Source organism: Natator depressus, chromosome 16 (assembly GCF_965152275.1).
Source record: "Natator depressus isolate rNatDep1 chromosome 16, rNatDep2.hap1, whole genome shotgun sequence".
Taxonomy (NCBI): Eukaryota; Metazoa; Chordata; order Testudines; family Cheloniidae; genus Natator; species Natator depressus.
The window spans coordinates 21836014-21860229 of record NC_134249.1 but is presented as its reverse complement, the minus strand read 5'-3'; the positions used below and the strand labels follow the sequence as shown (position 1 = coordinate 21860229).

The 24216-nt window shown below is 44.8% G+C and overlaps 1 protein-coding gene across 8 annotated transcripts in view; it reads left to right on the top strand.

Annotated features, from left to right (window-relative positions):
* LOC141999868 (N-acetyllactosaminide alpha-1,3-galactosyltransferase-like) overlaps positions 1 to 24216 on the top strand; it is a 78625-nt gene that overhangs the window by 35692 nt on the left and 18717 nt on the right. For 7 of the 8 annotated variants that reach the window (XM_074973706.1, XM_074973699.1, XM_074973700.1 and 4 more), the window contains exons 3-5: positions 223 to 293; positions 3811 to 3846; positions 4735 to 4800. In XM_074973706.1, coding sequence (XP_074829807.1) covers positions 223 to 293; positions 3811 to 3846; positions 4735 to 4800 — 173 coding nt within the window. Of the gene's footprint in view, positions 1 to 222; positions 294 to 3810; positions 3847 to 4734; positions 4801 to 17707; positions 17971 to 24216 lie in introns of those variants that run through there. The other variant, XM_074973704.1, reaches the window with a different exon arrangement.

The following is a 24216-nucleotide window of genomic DNA, read 5'->3' as shown; positions in this document are numbered from 1 at the left end:
AACAACCCTCATTTTAAACTGAAATAAAGGTCCACATCGCCTTATGCACTCGTTTAACTAAATTGGTTTAAAACCCAGTTTAAGTTAAATTGGTGAACTTACCCTTGTTTGAGAGAGAGACCAATTTCTCTCAGACTTTAGACATAGTTGTATATTTAATGCATCCTTTGCTTAATTTAGTCTCTTATAAACTTTACTAAGTTCTTCTTTTTCTCCCATTAGATAAAAATGTCCCCCAGACGAATGGCCTTTCTAATATTTTGCTTTGGGAGTGGAGTTGTGTATTTTAACAGGTAAATTTTAACTATAAAACCAGGATTAAATGTGTGTTATTGTACACCTGGAGGACTTGCCAGCATCTAAAAAGTGAAAGATCTGATCCTAGGTCTTGAGGAAAACACTCAGCTTCTACTGACTTCAGGGGCAAATGAGGGCTTGGCCTCTTGCAGATGCAAAACTGTAGTTATTTTATAGAGTAGTTTGACTAAACTCACACACACACAAACAGAACCTGTTTTGACCCTTTAAGATGTGTGGTTAGTTCATTTCTCATTTGAATGACTCCCTCTGCTCTTCTGCGTTCCCACTGCAACTAGAAACACCAGCACACAATCACTTGGGGACAAGGTGGGGAGCTCTTCCTTTCTTTCCAATAACAAGGAGAGGGATTGGACATGCTCAGATGAATCTCTTCTACTGTTCTCTCCCTTGCCACCTGCATTTACTTAATTCCTGTTTCTAGTCCTATCAGGAACTCAGAAGGGAAGAGATACATACAAAAGAAAAATAATTGGTGAGCAGGGAAGAGAACTGAATGCTACTGAAGCTTGTAAAGCACTAGTGTTATAAAGGTTCAACTGGGGGATGTGTGTATCCACTAGAAGTAGATACACAAATTAAATTTCAAAAATTAATAAAAACATATTATTTGCAGGTATCACAAACAAAAGCCCCCACTCAGGCTAGGGTTGCCAGTTTTGGATAGACATATTACTGGAGATTTCATCACATGACATAATCTTTAATTTCTGGAGACTCCAGGACAATCCTGGAGGGTTCGCAACCTAAGTTCCCTGTAAGCTACACAGCCATGGAGTGGCCTATTAAATACTGCACAGGTGCACAGAGAACCCGGGGAGGGGCACCCCTCCTTCAGCTCCAACCCAGTCCTGGACCTGCTGGGCTGGGGGGAGGGGTGCCCCTCCCCCAGCCCCAGAGCTGCTGCAGCCAGAGCACCCCTCCCCAGGCCCGAACCCAGCCCTGGACATGCTGCAGACGGGTGCCCCTCCCCTGGCCCGAACCCAGAGCCCACACCCCCAGCCGAAGCCCTCACACCCCTGCACCCCAACCCTCTGCCCCAGCCAAGAGCCGCCTCCCACACTCCGAACCCCTCAGCCCCACCCCCACCACATTAATTTTGTTATGTGCACCAATATGGAGGTGATGTCAGACATCACCTCCATATTGGTGCACATAACAAAATTCATTCTACATGTGTGGGAAAAATCAGAGGGAACACTGTGGCCAACTTTAACTCAGTCTGGTGTTCATGTTTTCTGTAACCATTTTCTCATTTGTGTTAAATTAATATTTCCCAGTTCTGTTCCCTATTTTACTTCCCTGTGTCAGAGATGTCATATTTAAACATATTTTTGTTGCCAATTTATTTGGCTCTTTGGAATTGTTTTGCAGTCTGTACGGTTTTAGTTGTATTTCAAACTGAAACCTTAAATACAGTAAGCTTTTCATACCTTTGCTAAAACTTGTGTCCTCAAAACAAAGAATCAGTCCTCATTCTCTGTCATATCCAATAAGAATGTGTTGCTAAATCCCACACAGACCTATATAATCTGTGTGTGTGTGTATTTAATATCCAACAACCAGATTCAATTTTCTAAAAAAAAATCATCTGGAAACCTTGCACCCATATTTGACATTTAAATATGTTTTAAAGAGTAATAGAACACAATGGTTAATTACCCTCCCATTCATGATCACATACAACCCTATGGCAATTACAGCAGTTGCTACATGGAAAAGTAATGTTGGGAAATTATGTATGTAATCTATAGTATTAAATTAGTGCCTAAAGGAAGAGATTCAAAGGCAAAATGGCAGTTAGGCATCTAACCGTCATTAAGTGTTCAAATAAAACACTGCCATTTTTGCCTTTGAAAATCTTCTAGTGGCTCCAACTGTGATAGACATATAATAAGAGACAGTCTCTTATAATAGTTCAAAATGTAAACAGACAAAAGTTGGGTTAAAGGAAGTGCTGCTATCGTTATTCTGCAGTTGAGAATCTGAGGCACAAAGATTAAGCGATTTTGCCCAAGGTCACATACTGCCAAGAACTGAACTCGGATCTCCTGATTCCTAATCTAGTACCTGAACTGCAAGACTACCCTGTCTCTTTCACTGCCTTAATGAGAGTTAGCAGCTGATAATGAAAAGGAAAGCCAGCAGCATTTTTCTTTGATTTATTATGTGCATTACCATAATCAGCCAGTTTTCTGCAAACCAGTGTACACCACAGTTGGGGAATTTCTGCCCTAGTGGTCTGGATGAGGAACAAAGAGTCTGTCATAAATATAAAGGGAACGGTAAGCCCCTTTAAAATCCCTCCTGGCCAGAGGAAATCTCCTCTCACCTGTAAAGGGTTAAGAAGCTAAAGGTAACCTCGCTGGCACCTGACCAAAATGACCAATGAGGAGACAAGATACTTTCAAAAGCTGGGAGGAGGGAGAGAAACAAAGTGTATGTGTGTCTGTCTATATTTTGTCTTTGCCGGGGATAGACCAGGAATGAAGCCTTAGAATTTTTAGTAAGTAATCTAGCTAGGTACGTGTTAGATTATGATTTCTTTAAATGGCTGAGAAAAGAATTGTGCTGAATAGAATAACTATTTCTGTCTGTGTATCTTTTTTGTAACTTAAGGTTTTTGCCTAGAGGGGTTCTCTATGTTTTGAATCTAATTACCCTGTAAGGTATCTACCATCCTGACTTTACAGGGGGGATTTTTTTTTTATTTCTATTTACTTCTATTTCTATTAAAAGTCTTTTTGTAAGAAAACTGAATGCTTTTTCATTGTTCTCAGATCCAAGGGTTTGGGTCTGTGGTCACCTATGCAAATTGGTGAGGCTTTTTATCCAACATTTCCCTGGAAAGGGGGGAGCAAGTGTTGGGAGGATTGTTCATTGTTCTTAAGATCCAAGGGTCTGGGTCTGTAGTCACCTAGGCAAATTGGTGAGGCTTTTTACCAAACCTTGTCCAGGAAGTGGGGTGCAAGGTTTTGGGAAGTATTTTGGGGGGAAAGACGTGTCCAAACAGCTCTTCCCCAGTAACCAGTATTTGTTTGGTGGTGGTAGCGGCCAATCCAAGGACAAAAGGGTGGAATATTTTGTACCTTGGGGAAGTTTTGACCTAAGCTGGTAAAGATAAGCTTAGGAGGTTTTTAATGCAGGTCCCCACATCTGTACCCTAGAGTTCAGAGTGGGGGAGGAACCTTGACAGAGTCATTCCCCAGCCAGCTCTTCCACTGACTTGCTGTATTATCTTAAATAAATCTCTTGACCTCTCTGAGCCTCAGGTCCTCCCTTTGTAATCTTATACCTCACACAGGGAGGGACTGGTGGAGGTGGGCACAAGGTCCCATTGCCTTTACTGTGCCATTTAAAACTACATCCAAAGTACAATGTCCTTTTACATACACAAAAAGATTAGGTGATTTTAGTTGTAGTAATTTTTTGTGAGATGAGGGGCAGATCTCTTCCTTAATTTTTTTTAAAAAATGATTTTTTTTGTTTTAGCGGAGACTGGACTGTCCCCTGGATGTACCGTGACAAGTAAGTGCATGCATGTAAAAATTTTATAAAGTATTGGTACTGTGTTCTCTCTCTTTGACTTGACATTTTTTCCTTATACAAATGGCCAAGTTTGTGCTACTATGAAAAATACATTATACCAGGTGCATTGCTGTACAGTGCATTCATTTGAGAAGTTGATATACTCCTTTCTAGGCTACAATGCAGCTGACCCTCTGCACATGGGAGAATTTCATCCTGAGTCATTAGTGAGAGAAATACTACATATTTTGATTACATTTCCTTTCAAATTGCTTTTAGTCCATTTACTATACAGCAGATTGAGCGTGTGTCCTTGGATAAGCCACAGTATGTCAGAAATAGGTGTATCTGTACTATAAATCGTAAAATGCCCTCAGAGAGAGACGTTGGGACCTTTGTGAACAGGTTTAAATTATCCTAATGCTTTCATCTATTTGGTCCGAAATAGATTCAGTATAATTTTCTGCATTTTAAAATAGGAATAGATCAGTGTTGAATCTGTATACAGTAAATGTATTGATTTTTGCACCCTTCTAACATGCCTTCATTCTAGTAGCACCATCTCAACCAACTGCCTTCTTCCAAGCCTGTTAGTATCATAGGGACATTTCTCTGCCATGAGGGGTATCTAGTGAGATTGTGTAGCACGAGAGGCTATGGAAACATTCAACAAGTTCTTCAGTGAAACAAGCCTGTCATTTCAGTGACGTATAATACAAGGGTTTCTCCTGAAACTGGGTCACCTGTATTGTAGCATGATATACTGCACTGCTTTAAGACACTTGGCTGGCTTTGAATTTATTCTAGTGGGTCTGTTTTGTTGTCTCTGCTACCTATGGTGGCTTTGGTTTGGTTAAACATGATTTTCCTTTTGTGTCATTCATACAGAAGCCAAGAAATCACTATATCGAAAAATCAAAGAGAACACTGGCTGACAAATTGGTTCAATTGCAGGTAAAGTTACTTCATAACCGGCAACTAAAACCTATATACACATGAGTAACCTCGGTGGTGACAGTGTGTAAGGAAATGCAGGTGGAAAATCTCTCATGGAACTCTGAGAGCAGCTCTAGTGTTGTTTACTTGCATTAGGTTGAGAGCTTATCCAGCTAGTGTAACAATAACACAACCAGATTTTCTAGCCCACAGTTGCTCCATTCCTAACTCTCTTAGCATGGGAAAGTCACTAGCAGGCAGAGCCAGCATAATCCTCCCCACAGCCTCTGCTCCAGAGGACAGCTGTAACCTGCTCTAAGGCCATGGTAGGGGCAGAGAATCAGGGAAACGTAACTGGCTTCTTGATGGACTGCTGGGCTTGAAGCTGAGCACCATGTAAAATTATGGGTGTGGGAGTTCCAGATGGCCATCAGCTTCTGTGAAGTGTTTGAAATAGGAGTAGCACTTCTAAAAGGAGTTTGCATAGCCAATCTGCTCTCTGTATTGTTCAAGAGCTATGTTTCATTTGCATTTATGCACCAGAAATTCCAGATCCCAGAGCTCACTTATAGGAGGAAGTACTCATTTAGATTGTTTTTTGTAAAATTGTTACATTGTGGTGTTCTGATCCATAATTCACCACACCTTAAAAAAAATCCACAGTGCATTTAAAACATCTTAGCACTAAAATGATTTACTGCAAACTTGGTTGAATGTTTGGTTTTTATTAGGGCCGTCAAGCAATTTAAAAAAATTGCATGATTAAAAAGACTAATCGCTCTGTTAAACAATAGAATACCATTTATTATAATATTTTCTACATTTTTAAATATATTGATTTCAATTACAACAGAATAAAAAGTGTACAGTGCTCCCTTTATATTTATTTTTGATTACAAGTATTTTCATTTAAAAAAAGAAATTTTTTCAATTCACCTAATACAAGCACTGTAATGCACTCTTTATCATGAATGTTGAATTTACAACAGTAGAATTATGTACAAAAAAATAACTGCATTCAAAAATAAAACAATGTAAAACTTTAGAGCCTGCAAGTCCCCTCAGTCCTACTTCTTGTTCAGCCAATTGCTCAGACAGACAAGTTTGTTTACATTTATGAGAGATAATTCCGCCAGCTTCTTGTTTACAGTGTCACCCGAAAGTGAGAACAGGCGTTCACATGGCATTGTTGTAGCAGCGTCACAAGATATTTATGTGCCAGATGTGCTAACATTTCATATGTCCCTTCATGCTTCAACTTCTATTCCAGATGGCATGCATCCATGCTGATGACAGGTTCTGCTCCATAATGATCTAAAACAGTGCGGACTGACGCATGTTCATTTTCATCATCTGAGTCAGATGTCACCATCAGAAGATTGATGAGAAAACTACAGAACCCAAACCTCCAAAAAAGAATCAGAGTGTTGCTCTTTTAAGATTTCTGAAAGCATGCTCCACACCTCGTCCCTCACAGATTTTGAAAGGCTCTTCAGATTCTTAAACCTTGGGTTGAGTGCCATAGCTATCTTTAGAAATCTCACATTGGTACCTTCTTTGCATTTTGTCAAATCTGCACTAAAAGTGGTGTTAAAACAAATATGTGCTGGATCATCATCTGAGACTGCTGTAACATGAAATATATGGCAGAATGTGGGTAAAACAGAGCAGGAGACATACAATTCTCCCTCCAAGGAGTTCAGTCACAAATTTAATTAACGCATTATTTTTGTAACGCGCATCAGCAGCATGGAAGCACCTCTGGGATGGTGGCCGAAGCATGAAGGGGCATATGAATATTTAGCATATCTGGCATGTAAATACCTTGCAATGCTGGCTACAAAAGTGCCACACAAACGCCTGTTCTCACTTTCAGGTGAAATTGTAAATAATAAGCAGGCAGCATATGTCCTGTAAATGTAAACAAACTTGTTTGTCTTAGCAATTGGCTGAAGAACAAGTAGGACTGAGTGGACTTGTAGGCTTTAAAGTTTTACATTGTTTTGTTTTTGAGTGCAGTTATGTAACAAAAAAATATATATATTTGTGAGTTTCACTTTCACAATAGAGATTGCACTACAGTACTTGTATGAGGTGAATGGAAAAATATTATTTCTTTTGTTTTTAGAGTGAAAATATTAGTAATGGAAAATTAATATAAAGTGAGCACTGTACACTTTGTATTCTGTGTTGTAATTGAAATTAATATATTTGAAAATGTAGAAAAACATCCAAAATATTTAATAAATGTTACTTGGTATGCTATTGCTTAAGAGTACGATTAAAACTGTGATTAATTGCGATTAATTTTTTTTAATAGTGACTAATTTTTTTGTTAATCAAGTGAGTTAACTGCAATTAATCAACAGCCCTAAATGGTTCATTTATTTTTGTGACCCTTACTGTCTCTTTGTGTCTTCACCTATACTGCTGACAAAGAGCCAAATACATTGCAGCTAGATGACTGGTTTCATGCTAGGTAAGGAAAAATCCTGGGAACACATTTTACAGCCATCTTAAATTCCAAGTATGCTGGTCACCACCCATAGCAGTTTACTAAGGCTCAGCAGGATACCAACTAACGTTAACTTTTTGAAAATCTGATGGTGTCATGTGGACAGAGTTCCCGTTTTATTTCTGTCACTTTATCTGGGCTGGTTATTGTCCTAGGAAGCGAAGTTTATAAAGGCAACTGTGAGGCCACTTGCAATCGTCAGGTGACAAAGACACAGAGCTTGAGATTCCAATTGATAGAACTGTGCTAAACAGCTTTTTTGGAAAAAGACATAGGACAAGTGTTTTACATTTTTTTTCTCTCATGAAACAATCATTCCATAAAATGCATCCAATAATTCAAGCACATGCTCTGAGTGAATATGTAAATATTTAGGCTTGGCAGAATGTTGAAATTATTTTTAAAAAAATCATATACCAGTGTTTATATTTAAGTATTTTTTATTTTTATGCATTTAAATTTGCAGTTGTGGGAAATTATGGCTGGTTCAGACAAATGGGGGTTTAGACAATTTGATGAAGTTGATATTCAAGAAGTTAAAGCTTTATAGCCATTAAAGCACACACTGTCAACATCACATGTCAAAAGATAAATATTTAAATTAGCCTTAAATCAAACTCTAAAATTTTCAAGCAGCATTTTTGTCTATTTGTAAATTCCGATTATCAGTGGAAATATTTTTCAGAAGTTTGTATGTGCCCAGTGAAATCAACATGATTTAGAAAATGGCATAGAGAGTACACTTAAAAAGTTTGCAGATGATACCAAGCTGGGGGGAAGGGGAGGGTTGCAAGTGCTTTGGAGGATAGGATTAAAATTCAAAATGATCTGGAGAAATGGTCTGAAGTAAATAGGATGAAATTCAATAAGCACAAATGCAAAGTACTCCATTTAGGAAGGAACAATCAGTTGCACACATACAAAATGGGAAATGACTGCCTAGGAAGGAATGCTGCAGAAAGGGATCTGGGGGTCATAGTGGACTACAAGCTAAATGAGTCAACAGGTAGCACTGCAAAAAAAAAAAAAAAAAAAAAAAAAAAAAAGCAAACAACATTCTGGGATTTATTATCAGGAGTGTTGTAAGCAGGACACAAGAAGTAATTCTTCCACTCTACTCTGTGCTGATTAGGCCTCATCTGGAGTACAGCGTCCAGTTGTTGGCACCACATTTCAGGAAAGATATGGACAAATTGGAGAAATTCCAAAGAAAAGCAACAAAAATGATTAAGGGTCTAGAAAACATGACCTGTGAGGGAAGACTGATAAAATTGGGTTTGTTTAGTCTGGAGAGGGGACAATACTGTTTTCAAATACATAAAAGGTTGTTACACGGAGGAGGGAGAAGAATTGTTGTTCTTAACCTCTGAGAATAGGATAAGAAGCAATGGGCTTAAATTGCAGCAAGGGAGGTTTCAGTTGGACATTAGGAAAAACTTCCTAACTTCCAGAGTGGTTAAGCACTGGAATAAATTGCCTAGGGAGGTTGTGGAATCTCCATCATTGGAGATTTTTAAGATCAGGTAAGACAAATACCTGTCTTGAATGGTCTAGATAATACTTAGTCCTGCCATGAGTGCAGGGGACTGGAATAGATGACCTCTCGGGGTTCCTTCCAGTCCTATGATTCTATATTTAAAGACTTATCAGGTCTTTTTCTCAAGGCTAAACATGCCCAATTTTTTTACCTTTCCTCATAGGTCAGGTTTTCTAAATCTTTGATAATTTTTGTTGCTGTCCTCTGGACTCTCTCCAGTTTGTCCACATCTTTGCTAAAGTGTGGCACTCAGAATTGGACACAGTACTCCAGCTGAGACCCCATCAGTGCCAAGCAGAGCAAGACAATTGCCTCCCGTGGCTTACATACAACACTCTTGTTAATGCATCCCAGAATATTGACCTCTTACTATTCTTCCTACATTTCCTTCACATCAGGATAGTTTGCAGTTGTTCCTTTAATAATGTGTTCTTGAAAAACTGCAAGGAGCTCTCCTGAACTCATTTTCCCCTTAGATTTTCTTCCCATGGGACTTTACCTACCAGTTCTGAGTTTTTTGATATTTGCTTTCCCTTTTGTCCATTGGGCCTTATTCTGCCGCTCATTCTTTTTTCTTAAGAAGCATTAAATCATCATTTCAGAATCACTTTCACTCAAATTGCCTTCCACTTTGCAAAAAGACTAAACTAAACATTCATCTATAATGAGTAGCTTATAGCAACATATTCTTCCTTTTATTTCTGTTATCCCATACAACACTTAGTACTCTCAATTCGAATGTAGTTGTTCCTCTTCCTGTTTTTCTGGGATGAAATAAAATACAAAATAAATCTGAATTACTTACAGATGCTCCCCAACTTATGCAAACGTTCCATTCCGGAACGCCTAGCGTAAGTTGAAATTTGCGTAAGTCGGAAATGTATCTCTGGCCATTATGCAAAAAACAAAAGAACCCCAACAACTCCTATTTCTAGATGTCGGAAGTTTTTTCATAAGCTTGGATTTGCATAAGACGGGTTTGCATAACCCGGGGAGCATCTGTACAAGAAAAGTAAAAATAGTATAAATGGTGGAAAGTAAATGTAGTTAATTTTTTTAATGTTTTCAATTTTAATAATGGAATAAGGAACTTTAATGTGATTATCTGGACGCATCCCTCTAACTATAAATCTTAATTGTATTTGGGATTCCCTCCAAGACCTCTTCTACTTGGCTTCCCAAGAACTCGTTCAAATTCAGATTTTGTCAGTCAGGTTTCTTTAGTCGGCATACAGCAAAGCTATGCTGGGTTGATCAGACTCAAATGCTTGGGGTACATCAAAGATCCCAAGTTACACAGAAATCTTCCTCCTTTAGATAACATTGACATTGCATTACTAAACATTATATCACACGTTTTGCAGTTTGGGGATTGACTTGGTTACTTTGTAGGAACCAATCTTGCTTCGTCCACACCCTGTGCAAGTTTACCTCATGCTACATTCCAGGCTTATCTTGTCCATTACGAAAAGTAATGAGGTGTTCCTCCTAATATTATCTAGTACAGATATCCTATCTCTAGCCTATTGATCCATTTAATTCTCCACCCATGCTTTCTGAGAAACGTCCTCATCCATATTTAATTACTCATGTCAAGCCAGGCCTACATACTGTATTTTAAAAAATATTTAGGTATTTATTATGTTGCATAATTTAATATGCAGTTTTCACAGTTCGTATTTTGCAACTGTTTGCTTTAGGTTTTTTGAAATTGGGACGCATAACCATAAAACATTGCCTAAGAGGAAATAAATATTCCCTATTCAGAACTTTACAGTATAAGATGATGTGGATCTATGTACTGTTACAATAATTGGGCCTGCAATTTTACCCTAATTGTGAGCTCAACTGTAAAAAATGAGTGAAAGTTCATAAAATGTCACTATAGTCTATAACAAATGTTGATGGGGGGAAAAGGTGCAAAAGAGACATACTGAAATTAGTCCAAATAAAAAGGCCTACTAATATCAATCAAGGACTGTGTTAAGATCATGCTTGGTAAACAAGAAAAGCATAGAACTGGATATCAATGAACCAAAATTGGTGCATTGAAAATTAGGCCTAACTGGTAGATAAAATGAGAGGACGGGCTAGTCCACCCATTCCTCCCTTTTTGGGTCCTCAAAAATAAACTTTGGAAAGAAAAGTGAACCATGATGCTAGCTAACTGAAAGAAGGGGAAGAAGCCAGCTTCACCATCATGGCTGCCACCCCACAGTCTCCTGGGACCCCAGACCAACTTTCATTCCAATCTTGAAGGATGTCCTGGCCAGAGAGAGGGAGGCAAGTTACACTGCCACTAGCTCCAGCGAAATGCCAAACACCATCAGGCACGTGAGACTCTCGTCCCTCCTTCCACATGTCCTTTTCCTTCCCTACCTTATTTCTTCTTTTCCTATCTTTCCTTTATCCTTCTGTATAATAAGAGGTTTCAGAGTAGCAGCCGTGTTAGTCTGTATTCGCAAAAAGAACAGGAGGACTTGTGGCACCTTAAAGACTAACAAATTTATTTGAGCATAAGCTTTCGTGAGCTACAGCTCACTTCATCGGATTCACTGAATGCATCCGATGAAGTGAGCTGTAGCTCACGAAAGCTTATGCTCAAATAAATTTGTTAGTCTCTACGGTGCCACAAGTACTCCTTTTCTTTCTGTATAATAAGAGTTTGCCTTAACCAGCCAAGATTGCATATTTTGCAACACTGCTGTAAGCCTGTGTGACGATGTGACGCAGCAGGGAGGGGGACTGTTGACCTGGGAATGTGCCCTGGGGATGGGAGACCTGAGAGCCTGTCACCTGAGCCAGGAGGGGGAGGGGGAGGTAACACCTCTGCCCAGGAATGTGAGGACAGGCTGCAGAAGGGAGCCTGCTGGGGGCGGGGGGGTTTAGTTTCAGTTTCGTGCTGGGTGGAGGAACGCAGGGAACCCCAGGGCTGGGGTCTAAGCTCCCTGCTCCCCCAGAAGGACTTGACTGAGGGGTCGTGGTTGTACCCACAACCTCTGTTTTGGACTGTGTTCCTGTTGTCCAATAAACCTTCTGTTTTACTGGCTGGCTGAGAGTCTCAGTGAATCCCAGGAAGAGGGGTGCAGGGCCTGGACTCCCCCCACACTCCATGACAATTGGTGGCAGAGGTGGGATGTACTGCACCCCGTGAACAGCGCTTCCTGCAGTAAGTGACTGGGGAGCAGTAAAACCAAGGGGGATTGACGGGGACCAGGTGTGCTGAAGATTCAGAGAGAGACAGTTTCAGGGGGGCGGTTAACCCCTGGGAGTGTGTGACCAGAGAGAAGGACTTTTGCAGTAACAGGGTCCCTCGGGGGATTGCAGCGAGCGGTCCCAGGGGCAGAGGAGTCTGCAGCTCGACCCTGGCAAAGAGGTGGTGACCTCAAGAAGGACTGGCACACGAGGGGTTTTTCCTGGAAACCGTGGAAAGCTGCCTGGCCTGCGAGTGGCCAGCAGGGAGATGTACACTAAACACCTTAAGAGCGACCTGGTAGAGCTATGCAGGCAGAGAGGGCTGCGCATTGGGAGGTCCACCAAGGAACAGCTGTTTGCCCAGTTGGAGGAGAGGGATCGCTTGGATGACCCGATCCCTGTCCCTGAGGGAAGCCGCCCAGTGGATGCAGCGTGGGCCCTGGGGTCTGACCGGGCTGGGAGGGGTCAGACTGCTGCCGAGGACATCCCGAGACCCTTCCTACCTAGGCCTGGGGGAGGGGTTGGGGGAAGCCCAGCGAATACCGAGGGCACCCTGACCCCGGCAGCCAGCAGGGGATCCTCCCAGCGGAGCTCCCCATCCTTGGAGCGGATCTGGCTGGAATGGGAGAGGGAGATGAAAATGAGGGAGCTGGAGGATCATGAAAAACAACGTAAGCATGAGCAGGAGGAGAAGGAGCGGGAACATCAGGAGAAGGAGAGGCAACGTAGGCATGAGCAGGAGGAGAAGGAGAAACAAAGACAGCATGAACTGGAGCTGGCCAGGCTGATGAGCAGTGGGGCCCCGGCTGTGGTGAGTGAGGGGGGCTCAAGACTGCAAGGAGCTTTGATAAGTGCTTCCTGGCCCAGCGGAAGGAGGGGGAAGACATAGATAGCTTCCTGACGGCCTTTGAGAATGCCTGCGAGCTGCACAGGGTTGACCCTGCAGACAGGCTCCAGTTTCTCACCCCCTTACTGGACCCCAAAGCCGTGGAGGTGTACAGCTGAATGACAGGGCCGGAGGCAGGGGACTATGAACTGTTCAAACAGGCCCTGCTCCGTGAGTTTGGGCTGACCCCCGAGATGTACCGGAGAAGGTTCCGGAGTCAGCGTAAAATGCCGGAGGTCACCTACCTACAACTGGTCAACCGGATTCAGGGATATGCCCGCAAGTGGACAGCTGGGGCCGAAGCTAAAGAGGACCTGCTTGACCTAATCGTACTGGAGCAACTGTATGAACAGTGCCCTTCTGACCTGAGGCTGTGGCTGGTGGACAAAAAGCTAGAGAACCCCCAGCACGCAGGGCAGCTGGCAGACGAGTTTGTGAACAGTCAGGGGGTAGCAGGGAGGAGTCCCAAAAGAACAGGCCCCCCCCAATGCAGAGAGAGAGTCACCATGGGACCTCCCAGCGGGGAAATAGGGAGAACTCCCTCCCAAGGGGAACGCCTGGCGTCGGGCCCCTCCAACCCGCTCGAGGGGACCAACGTGACCTGAGCTGCTATCACTGTGGCCAAAGAGGCCACGTACGGACCCAGTGCCCCAGGCTCAGGGACAGACTGAGCAGACCCAATCTACCCAGGGTTAACTGGGTAGAGACCCAGGTGGACGAGGGGCAGACGACCCAGGCAAGGGGAGCTGCCAGTTTACCACCTGCTCAGGAGGGAAGAGTACCCCAGGCCAGCTCCGCCAGAGGGCTGGATGCTCGGGACTCAGGGTGCTCGGTTTACAGGTTGGGCGCGGGGCTGTCCCTCTGGAGAGAGTGCCTTGTACCCCTGGAGGTGGATGGGAGGAAGGTCAGTGGATACTGGGATATGGGCGCGGAGGTGACGCTGGCCCGGCCCGAGGTGGTTGCCCCAGATCAGGTGGTGCCCAACACCTACCTGACCCAGATGGGGGTGGGCAAGACCCCATTTAAGGTGCCCATGGCAAGGGTAAACCTGAAATGGGGGGCCAGAGAGGACCCCAAGGATGTGGGGGTACACCACCATGTGCCCACTGAGGTTTTGATGGGGGGGGGGCCTAGAGGACTGGACAAGCAACCCCCAGACCGCCCTGGTTGTGACCCTTAGCCAGAGCCAGCAAGGGGCACTGCACCCTGACCTTGGGGAGGGTACCAGACCGGAGGCGCAGGACCCTACCCTGGTGGGGAGGGAGCGCTGAGGGGCAAGGCTCAGAGAGGCTGTGGCCTCAGACCTGGCCAATGAGAGGAAACCGGTCCCCATCCCTTCCCCAGCCGCTGAGTTCCAGGCCGAGTTGAGGAAAGATCCCTCCTTGCGGAAGCTCAGGGACCTGGCCGACCTCAGTGTGGTATGGACCATGAGGAGAGGTTGCCAGGAGAGGTTCCTGTGGGAGAAGGGGTTCCTGTACCAAGAATGGGCTCCCACAAGGGAAGTAGAGTCCTGTGGGATCAGGAGGCAGCTGGTGGTCCCCCAGAAGTATCGCTGCAAGCTCCTGTACCTGGCCCATGACCCCCCCCTCGCAGGGCACCAGGGAATCCGGCGCACCCGGCAGAGGTTGCTACAGAACTTTTACTGGCCCGGGGTCTTTACCATGGTCCGGCAGTATTGCCGATCCTGTGACCCCTGTCAGAGGGTGGGGAAGGGCCAGGACAAGGGGAAAGCAGCTTTGAGACCTTTGCCCATCATAGAGGAGCCTTTCCAGAAGGTGGCCATGGACATAGTGGGACCTCTCAGCAAGACGACCTGGTCGGGGAAGAAATACATTCTGGTGGTGGTAGATTTTGCCACCCGCTACCCCGAGGCAGTGCCCTTAGCTTCCATTGAAGCAGACACCGTGGCAGATGCGCTCCTGACCATTTTCAGCCGAGTGGGGTTCCCCAAGGAAGTCTTGACAGACCAAGGGTCCAACTTCATGTCGGCCCTACTTCGGTGCTTGTGGGAGAAATGTGGGGTCCGGCACAACTGGGCCTCAGCTTATCACCCCCAGTCCAATGGGCTGGTGGAGAGGTTCAATGGGCCGCTAAAGACGATGCTGAAAACCTTTATGAACCAGCACCCGCAGGATTGGGACAAGTACTTACCTCACCTGCTGTTCGCGTACAGGGAAGTGCCCCAGGAGTCTACCGGATTTTCACCTTTCGAACTGTTATATGGAAGGAGGGTAAGGGGCCCCCTGGACCTGATGAGAGACGAGTGGGAGGGGAAGGCCACTCCCGATGGAGAGTCCGTGGTGGAGTATGTCCTGATCTTCCGAGAGAGACTTGCTGAACTCATGGGCCTGGCCAGGGAGAATCTGGCCAGAGCCCAGAAGAAGCAGAAGGTCTGGTATGACCGCACGGCGCGGGCCCGTGCCTACGCCACCGGGGATCAGGTGATGGTTCTCATCCCCGTGAGAAAGAATAAACTACAGGCCGCCTGGGAGGGCCCTTTCAAGGTTGTCAAGCAGCTCAATGAGGTAAACTATGTGGTGGAGCTGTCTAACCGGGCACACCACCGCCGGGTGTACCATGTGAATATGATGAAGCCATATTATGCCAGGGGGAATGTGTTGTTGGCCGTGTGTGGACATTGGGAGGAGCAGGGAGATGACCCTTTAGTAGACCTATTCCCTGGGACCAGAGCTGGTTCCCCCCTGGAAACAGTTCCCCTCTCGGATCAGCTAACTCCTGCCCAGCAAGCTGAGGTCAGGGGGGTGCTGCATCCGTACCGACAGCTGTTTTCCAACCAGCCTGGACGCACTAATCTGACTGTCCACCGGGTGCAGACAGGGTCGCACCCGCCGATAAGATGCTCCCCCTTCCAAGTCACAGGGAAAACTGCTCAGGACCTGGAAAGAGAGGTCCCGGACATGCTGGCTTTGGGGGTGATCCAGCCATCTGCCAGCCCTTGGGCCTCGCCGGTGGTGCTGGTCCCCAAAAAGGATTGGTCGGTCCGGTTCTGTGTGGACTATCGGAAGCTCAATGCCATCACTGTATCTGATGCCTACCCCATGCCCAGGCCTGACGAGCTCCTAGACAAGCTGGGAGGAGCTCGGTACCTTACCATCATGGACCTTACAAAGGGCTACTGGCAAGTGCCGCTGGATGCAGATGCCTGGCTGAAATCGGCCTTTATCACCCCTCTGGGGCTCTATGAGTTCCTGACCCTGCCTTTCGGCCTCAAGGGAGCACCGGCCACCTTCCAGCGCCTGGTGGACCAGCTACTGAGGGGGATGGAGAGTTTCGCTGTGGCGTATATTGATGACATCTGTGTCTTTAGCCAGACCTGGGAGGACCATGTGTCCCAGGTTAGACAAGTGCTGGACCGACTCCAGGGGGCTGGGCTGACTGTAAAAGCGGAGAAGTGCAAGGTGGGGATGGCTGAAATATCTTACCTGGGCCATCGGGTGGGGAGCGGCCGCCTAAAGCCAGAACCAGCCAAGGTGGATGTGATCAGAGACTGGCCTGCTCCCCACACCAAAAAGCAGGTCCAAGCCTTTATTGGGATGGCAGGATACTACCAAAGATTTGTGCCCCACTTTAGCGCCACAGCCACCCCCATCACTGAACTATGCAAGAAGGGGAAGCCAGACAAGGTGGTCTGGACCGAGCAGTGCCAGGAGGCTTTCCGGGCGCTGAAGGAGGCTCTGGTCACTGGCCCAGTTCTGGCAAACCCAGACTTTGACAAGCCCTTTGTGGTGTTCACCGACACCTCAGACACGGGACTGGGGGCGGTGTTAATGCAGGAGGATGAAAAGGGGGAGAGACACCCCATCGTGTACCTGAGCAAGAAGTTGCTACCCCGGGAGCAACACTATGCGGCCATCGAGAAGGAGTGCCTGGCCATGGTGTGGGCCCTCAAGAAACTAGAGCCCTATCTCTTCGGTCGACACTTCACCATGTACACCGACCACTCTCCCCTGACCTGGCTGCACCAGATGAAAGGAGCCAACGCCAAGCTCCTGAGGTGGAGCCTGCTCCTGCAGGATTACGACATGGACGTGGTCCATGTGAAGGGAAGTGCCAACATGATAGCAGATGCGCTGTCCCGGAGAGGGGGCCCCGAACTTCCCCAGGTCAGTGGTCACAGTGACCCCACTCAGTTCAGTCTTGAAGGGGGGAGAGATGTGACGATGTGACGCAGCAGGGAGGGGGGAGTGTTGACCTGGGAATGTGCCCTGGGGATGGGAGACCTGAAAGCCTGTAACCTGAACCAGGAGGGGGAGGGGGAGGTAACACCTCTGCCCAGGAATGTGAAGACAGGCTGCAGAAGGGAGCCTGTGGGGGGGGGGTTAGTTTCAGTTTGGTGCTGGATGGAGGAACGCAGGGAACCCCAGGGCTGGGGTCTAAGCTCCCTGCTCCCCCAGAAGGACTTGACTGAGGGGTCGTGGTTGTACCCACAACTTCTGTTTTGGACTGTGTTCCTGTTGTCCAATAAACCTTCTGTTTTACTGGCTGGCTGAGATTCTCAGTGAATCCCAGGAAGAGGGGTGCAGGGCCTGGACTCCCCCATACTCCGTGACAGCCTGTGCTAGAAAGGCAGATGAAAGCAACGGCCTAAACAGTCCAATGCTGAAAGGAGTTTGCCAGGTCTTTAAGTGGCTGAGAAGACAGTGTGCTGTGCCTGTTTTATTTTTTCCAGCAGTGAGGTTGCAAATGGGTCAAAACCAGAGACAGAATCTGCATTTTCTATCTTTGCTGTTCTTTCCTTTTCCCTCTTGTGTGTGTTTCTTTTGTTTTCTAGGAAACAGGATCGGACTTTAACAAGGGTAAAAGAATAAATGGACACAAATCAGATGTCAAGAATCATAACATTCATAAACCAGTCGGAGAACACTTCAGTCTCTCTGGTCACGCAATCAGAGACATGAAGGTCGCTATCTTACAACAAAAAAACTTCAAATCCAGAGTCCAGCGAGAAACTGCTGAATTGGAATTCATTTGCAAATTGGATACTATTAATTTAGGCTTAAATAGAGACTGGGAGTGGCTAAGTCATTATGCAAGGTAGCCTATTTCCCCTTGTTTTTTCCTACCCCCCCCCCCCACAGACGTTCTGGTTAAACTTGGATTTATGCTGGAAATGGCCCCACCTTGATTGTCATGCACATTGTGGGGAGAGTGGTCAGTTTGGATGAGCTATTGCCAACAGGAGAGTGAGTTTGTGGGTGGGGGGGTGGGGGTGAGAGAACCTGGATTTCTGCAGGAAATGGCCCACCTTGATTATCATACACATTGTGAAGAAAGTGGTCACTTTGGATGGGCTATTAACAGCAGGAGAGTGAGTTTGTGTGTGTGTGGGGGCGGAGTGTGAGAAAACCTGGATTTGTGCTGGAAATGGCCCAACTTGATGATCACTTTAGATAAGCTATTACCAGCAGGAGAGTGGGGTGGGAGGAGGTATTGTTTCGTGGTCTCTGTGTATATAATGTCTTCTGCAGTTTCCACAGTATGCATCCGATGAAGTGAGCTGTAGCTCACGAAAGCTCATGCTCAAATAAATTGGTTAGTCTCTAAGGTGCCACAAGTACGCCTTTTCTTTTTACAAAAGAAAAGTGCACGTTGTGAGCTCTTATGGATATTGGGTAAAATTTTAAAAAGTTTCTAAGTTATTTAGGAGCCAAAGTTCCAATTTTCAAAAATGACTTAGGCACATCGGGTTAAATTCTACTCCACTGAAGTCAATGGGAGTTTTTCCATTTACTATAACATGGCCAAGATTTCACCCAAGTGCCTATGTCACTTAGGCGCTCTTGAACATTTTACCCACTTTATTTTTGTGGTGCAGTCTCTTAACCTAAAATAAATCATTTAGACTGAACATATGTTTTCTCTATGTACATAGAAACATAACCCCTTTGACTGAGGGAAAGAGGCAATGTATTTAACAAAACCATCCATCAACTAGATCAGCTCCCAGAGGAGTTAGTGTGGTTGGGCAATTGAGACACATTCTGTTTTCTATGCACACAATTCTCTGGAAATTGGTCACTTTGGATAAGCTATTACCAGCAGGAGAGTGAGTTTGTGAGTGTGTGTTTTTTTTTTGGGGGGGGGGAGGAGGGGGGGGGAGAAAACCTGTATTTGTGCTGGAAATGTCCCACCTTGATTTTCATGCACGTTGTAAGGAGAGTGGTCACTTTGGATAGGCTATTACCAGCAGGAGAGTGAGTTTGTGTGTGTGGTTTTTGGAGGGGGGTGAGGGGGTGAGAGAACCTGGATTTCTGCAGGAAATGGCCCACCTTGATTATCATACACATTGTGAAGAGAGTGGTCACTTTGGATGGGCTATTAACAGCAGGAGAGTGAGTTTGTGTGTGTGTGTGGGGGGGGGGGGGGCAGAGTGTGAGAAAACCTGGATTTGTGCTGGAAATGGCCCAACTTGATGATCACTTTAGATAAGCTATTACCAGCAGGAGAGTGGGGTGGGAGGAGGTATTGTTTCATGGTCTCTGTGTGTATATAATGTCTTCAGCAGCTTCCACAGTATGCATCCGATGAAGTGGGCTGTAGCTCACGAAAGCTCATGCTCAAATAAATTGGTTAGTCTCTAAGGTGCCACAAGTACTCCTTTTCTTTTTGCGAATACAGACTAACACGGCTGTTACTCTGAAACAATTCTCTGGAATTGTACTTGTTTAGATTAGATTGCATGACCATTCCAACAAGGACAGAAGTATTACATGAAAAATTCTTCCCAGAAACTGAACTGTCCATTTACCTGAGCTACTGCTGGCTGTGAGTTTGGAGAGTGCAAATTCAGCAAAGAAGGATGTTTTTGTTTTTTTGGAAAAGGGGAATCAGTTGTGTTGGTCTAGTCATTGCAGTTTTCTCCTGTTTAATAATGGAATTGTGATTTTTTTTTTATTTTTCCTATTTTAGTATTATCTCCCAAAAACACAAGACAGCTGCTCATCCTAGGCTCAAACAGATAGGAAGGCAAAGTTGGAGAATAACAGAGAGGGCACAGTTGCCAGGATATTCTTAGAGAAAGTATGTGAGAGAGATTGTTGGAATTCTTCTGGGGTTGAGGTCCAGTCCCCTTTGAACAGGTCAGATGAGAAAGGAGCAGTATGCTCTAGTAACTAAGAGGGAAATGGAAATAACAAAACTTGGATTCTGTTCTCAGCTGCTCACTGTGAAACCCAATGTCAATAGGACTTGGTAGCCTAAGTTAATTAGGGCTCAATTTTTTGAAAGTACTATATTTAGATGTCTAAAGATGCAGATAGGTTCCAAGTGGAACTTTTCAATAGCACCTACATGTCCAAACTATAATTGATTTCAATGGGAGTTCAGTGCGTAGGCGGTCTGAAAAATCTCACAAGACACTTATCAGCATCTTTAGGCAACTGCTAGATACCTTTAAAAACCTGCTCTTACATAATTTTGAAAACTTTACCTGTCAGCATGGTGCCTTAGTTTCCTCATTTGCAAAATAGATTCTAAATACTTATTTTGTAAAGCATTTTTAGAGGTGCTCAGTAAGTGTATGTTTGTTATAGAGTGAGAGAACATGTGCGTGCACCTTCCCCCACTTCTGGCAGCCCAATGATAAGAAATTTTACAAGTGTACCTTTCAATGTCTATCTGTGGCTAGATAGGCCTATGAGCAACATGGTCACAAATACAGAATGCTGATATATGGGCCCACTCTTAGCACATTCCTATCTTGATATTGATTTGAAAAAAAAAAAAAAGTTCTGTTTCCACTGAAAAACAATCTCACAATACAAAAATATCCAGCTAAAATTAAGTACAGACAGTCATAACAGTGAGAAATGTTAGCCAGATGAGCATTCAGGTTTTATTTCAAGTTTGATGCTTTAGGGGAGACTAATCCCAGGCAACATGCTTATGAATAAAACTGTTCCTCATGTCTCCAAATTATGTGCACAGAGGCCTACTGCCAATGCTTAATGTGATGTGGAACATCTGCCCTGCAGAGACTAAAGCCTGGATTCAGCAAAGTACTTAAGTATCTTGCTGATACAGGGTTTACCTATACACTCCTATAGTTAATAGGGATGGCAAGTATGTATTGCCACACTTGTGGGGAAGACTGGTGTACAACAGTCACCACACTATCCTTGTCAGATAGGGAACTTGAAACCAATGGCATGGGCACCATGATGATTGGACAGCCTCTTTTTGCTGCAGCCTTCATCCACCTTCACAGTCATAACATTACACAACAATTTCACTTCCATTGTGCAGTTATCCTCCCTCTGTTCTGCTGTTAGGGACTTCTTGGATCACTTTGTCTGGAACCCTCGCCCTTGACTGTTGTGCCATGGGTAGCTCTAAGGGAGTACATTACTCCAGGCAGCATCGCTCTCTGGGTCATTGAGACACGCAAGCCTCTCCACCACTAAAAGGTGGTGATCCATGGAGAGGAAAAAAGAAGTCCTGGACAGGCATCTTCCAGTTTTGGGGAAAAATAATATTGCACAAGTCAAAAGTCCGGTGACGATCGGTGAGTGGCGATGGGAACAGGACAGTGAAATCCAGAAGTTCCTAGTTACAGACTGACACACAGGCGGTGGGTGTATGATACAATCATCTTGCTCGAGGATTGAGGCGGGGTCGAGCATCTCGGCAGCTGCACCCATGACTGAGCAGTCCTTTTTAGGATACATTCTGCTCACCCCACATGGAGAGGGGGTTAGAAAAGGTACCCTAAAAATAGTCTTGCCTCTGTTTTTCCTGGCTGGATAGCCACATCCAGCAGGATCACCACCTCAGTGGTCGAAAATGTAAGAAACTCTTCAACTTTAGAACTTACGTACCCTGATGGACAACTCAAACAGCGACCGACCAGAGCAACGTACAGCCATTATTGCTTGTGAATTGAGTCAGTTTAACATCGGTATTGCTGCTTTGTCCGAAACTAGAAGAGCTGATGAAGGACAGATGAGGGAGAAGAAACGAGGATACACCTATTTCTGGAAGGGAAAAATCTATCTATCGATGAACCTTGATTGCATGGAGTGGGCTTTGCTATAAAGAACAAGCTTGTAAGGTGCCTCTCTGAGGTACCAGTTGGCATCAATGAGCGATTTATGACACTCCGATTAAGGCTCACCAAAAATCAACAGGCAACTATTGTGAGCGCCTAGGCACCAACACTGGATGCCAATGAGAATGTAAAGGAAGATTTTTATTCTCAGTTGGAAACCAACTTATTGGCGACCCCTACGGAAGACAAGAACATCCTTCTGGGGGATTTCAATGCACGTGTGGGACGAGACTCAGACCTGTGGAAGGGAACAATCGGGAAAGAAGGAGAAAGCAAAAGCAATTCAAATGGAATTCTGCTCCTGACCAAGGGTGCTGAACATGAACTTATTATTACGAACACTCTCTTCCCACAAAAGGAAAAGTTCAAAACATATTGGAGACATCCACGGTCAAAGCACTGGCATCTCCTCGACCACGTTATAGTTTGTGCCCGAGATCATAGCAACGTACTTCTCACAAGAACAATGACAAGTGCTGATGACTGTTGGACTGATCATCACCTTATTCGAACCACAATGAAAATTTAAGATCGCTCCCAAATGGAGGCTGCAAAAGAAGCAGGTCAGGTGCAAGTTGAAGATTCAAGATTTGAAGGCACCTATTAAGCGTGACCACTTCCAAGCAGTCTGAGAAGAAAAGCTGCCATCAGAGTTTCCAGAAGAAATTGAGGAACACTGGAGCCAGTTGAAAGCTGTAATCAATGCCTGTGAGGAAACCATAGGCTACCAAACCAGAAAACATCAGGACTGGTTTAATGAGAATGATGCTGAAATTGAGCAACTCATTAATGAGAAAGGAATGGCATTTTGTGCTTGGCTGAATGACATAAGTTGTAATATAAAGAGAGAAGCCCATGCCAAGGCCCGGGCGGAAGTCCAACATAAAACCAGAGTACTCAAGAATAAATGGTGGACTGAGAAAGCGCAAGAACTCCAACATCTCACGGACATCCACAATACATGTGGTTTCTTTAGTGCCACCAAGGCTATTTATGAGCCAATTTGCCATGGTATGAATCTTCTTCTCTCTAAGGATGGAACCACACTTCTGAAGGACAACGAAGCCATCAATTCTTGCTGGAAAGAACATTTTGAAGCTCTCCTTAACTGTAATTCTATGGTTGCAGATGAAGTCCTTGAGTAAATCCCTCAACGACCATTTAGGGATGAGCTCAGAGACCTCCTAATTTGTCTGAGGTACACAATGCCACCAAGCAGATAAAGAACAACAAGGCAGCAGGTCTAGATGGGATACCCTCTGAAATTTTTAAAGATGGTGGACCAGAGCAAATTCGGTCGCTTTACCTGCTTATCCTTAAAATCTGGATAAAGGAGGAGATACCCACTGAAATGAGGGATGCCCTGATTGTCACTCTCTTCAAGAAAGAGCATAAAGCAGATTGTGGAAATTATTGTGGTATCTCCCTCCTAGCCATTGCAGGCAAAGTTCTGGCGCGGATCCTTGCAACTCGCCTTCTGCCCCTGTCAGAAGAAATTTTACCGGAGTCACAGAGTGGTTTCTGACCATGTCGTGGAACTGTGGATATAATCTTCAAAGCACGGCAGCTGCGAGAAAAGTGTCAGGAGCAAAACCAACCACTGTACATGGCTTTTATTGATTTAACTAAAGCCTTTGATTCAGTGAATCGCCGTGTCCTCTGGACTGTACTCTCTAAGATTGAATGTCCCGATAAATACATCAGTGTCCTAAAATTGCTTCATTATAACATGAAAGTGACTGTTCTGAGCAGCACTGGCTCCCAGAGCAAACCTTTCAAAGTACAAATAGGAGTAAAACAAAGCAGTATCATCGCTCCAACCATGTTTGCGGTTTTTATCACCGTCATTCTTTACCTAGTTGCTGGGAAGTTTACCGCTGGCGTTGAAATCACTTACAGAATGGACGGAAAGCTGTTCAGGCTTAGCAGGATGAAAGCCAAGAGTAAGATCTCCACAACATCTATTGTGGAACTCCATTATGCTGATTACAACACAATCTTTGCCCACTCTGAGAAAGATCTTCAAACTATCTTGAATATGTTTGCCGATGCTTATGCATGTCTTGGTCTCACTCTTAATATCAAGAAGACTAAAGTGCTCTATCAGTCCTCTCCAAATAAGGTATTACACGCCACATCTATCAAAATCAATGGAGTGGCACTGCAGAATGTCGATCATTTCCTCTATCTTGGAAGTCATCTTTCATCCAAGGCAGATATTGATGTGGAAATTC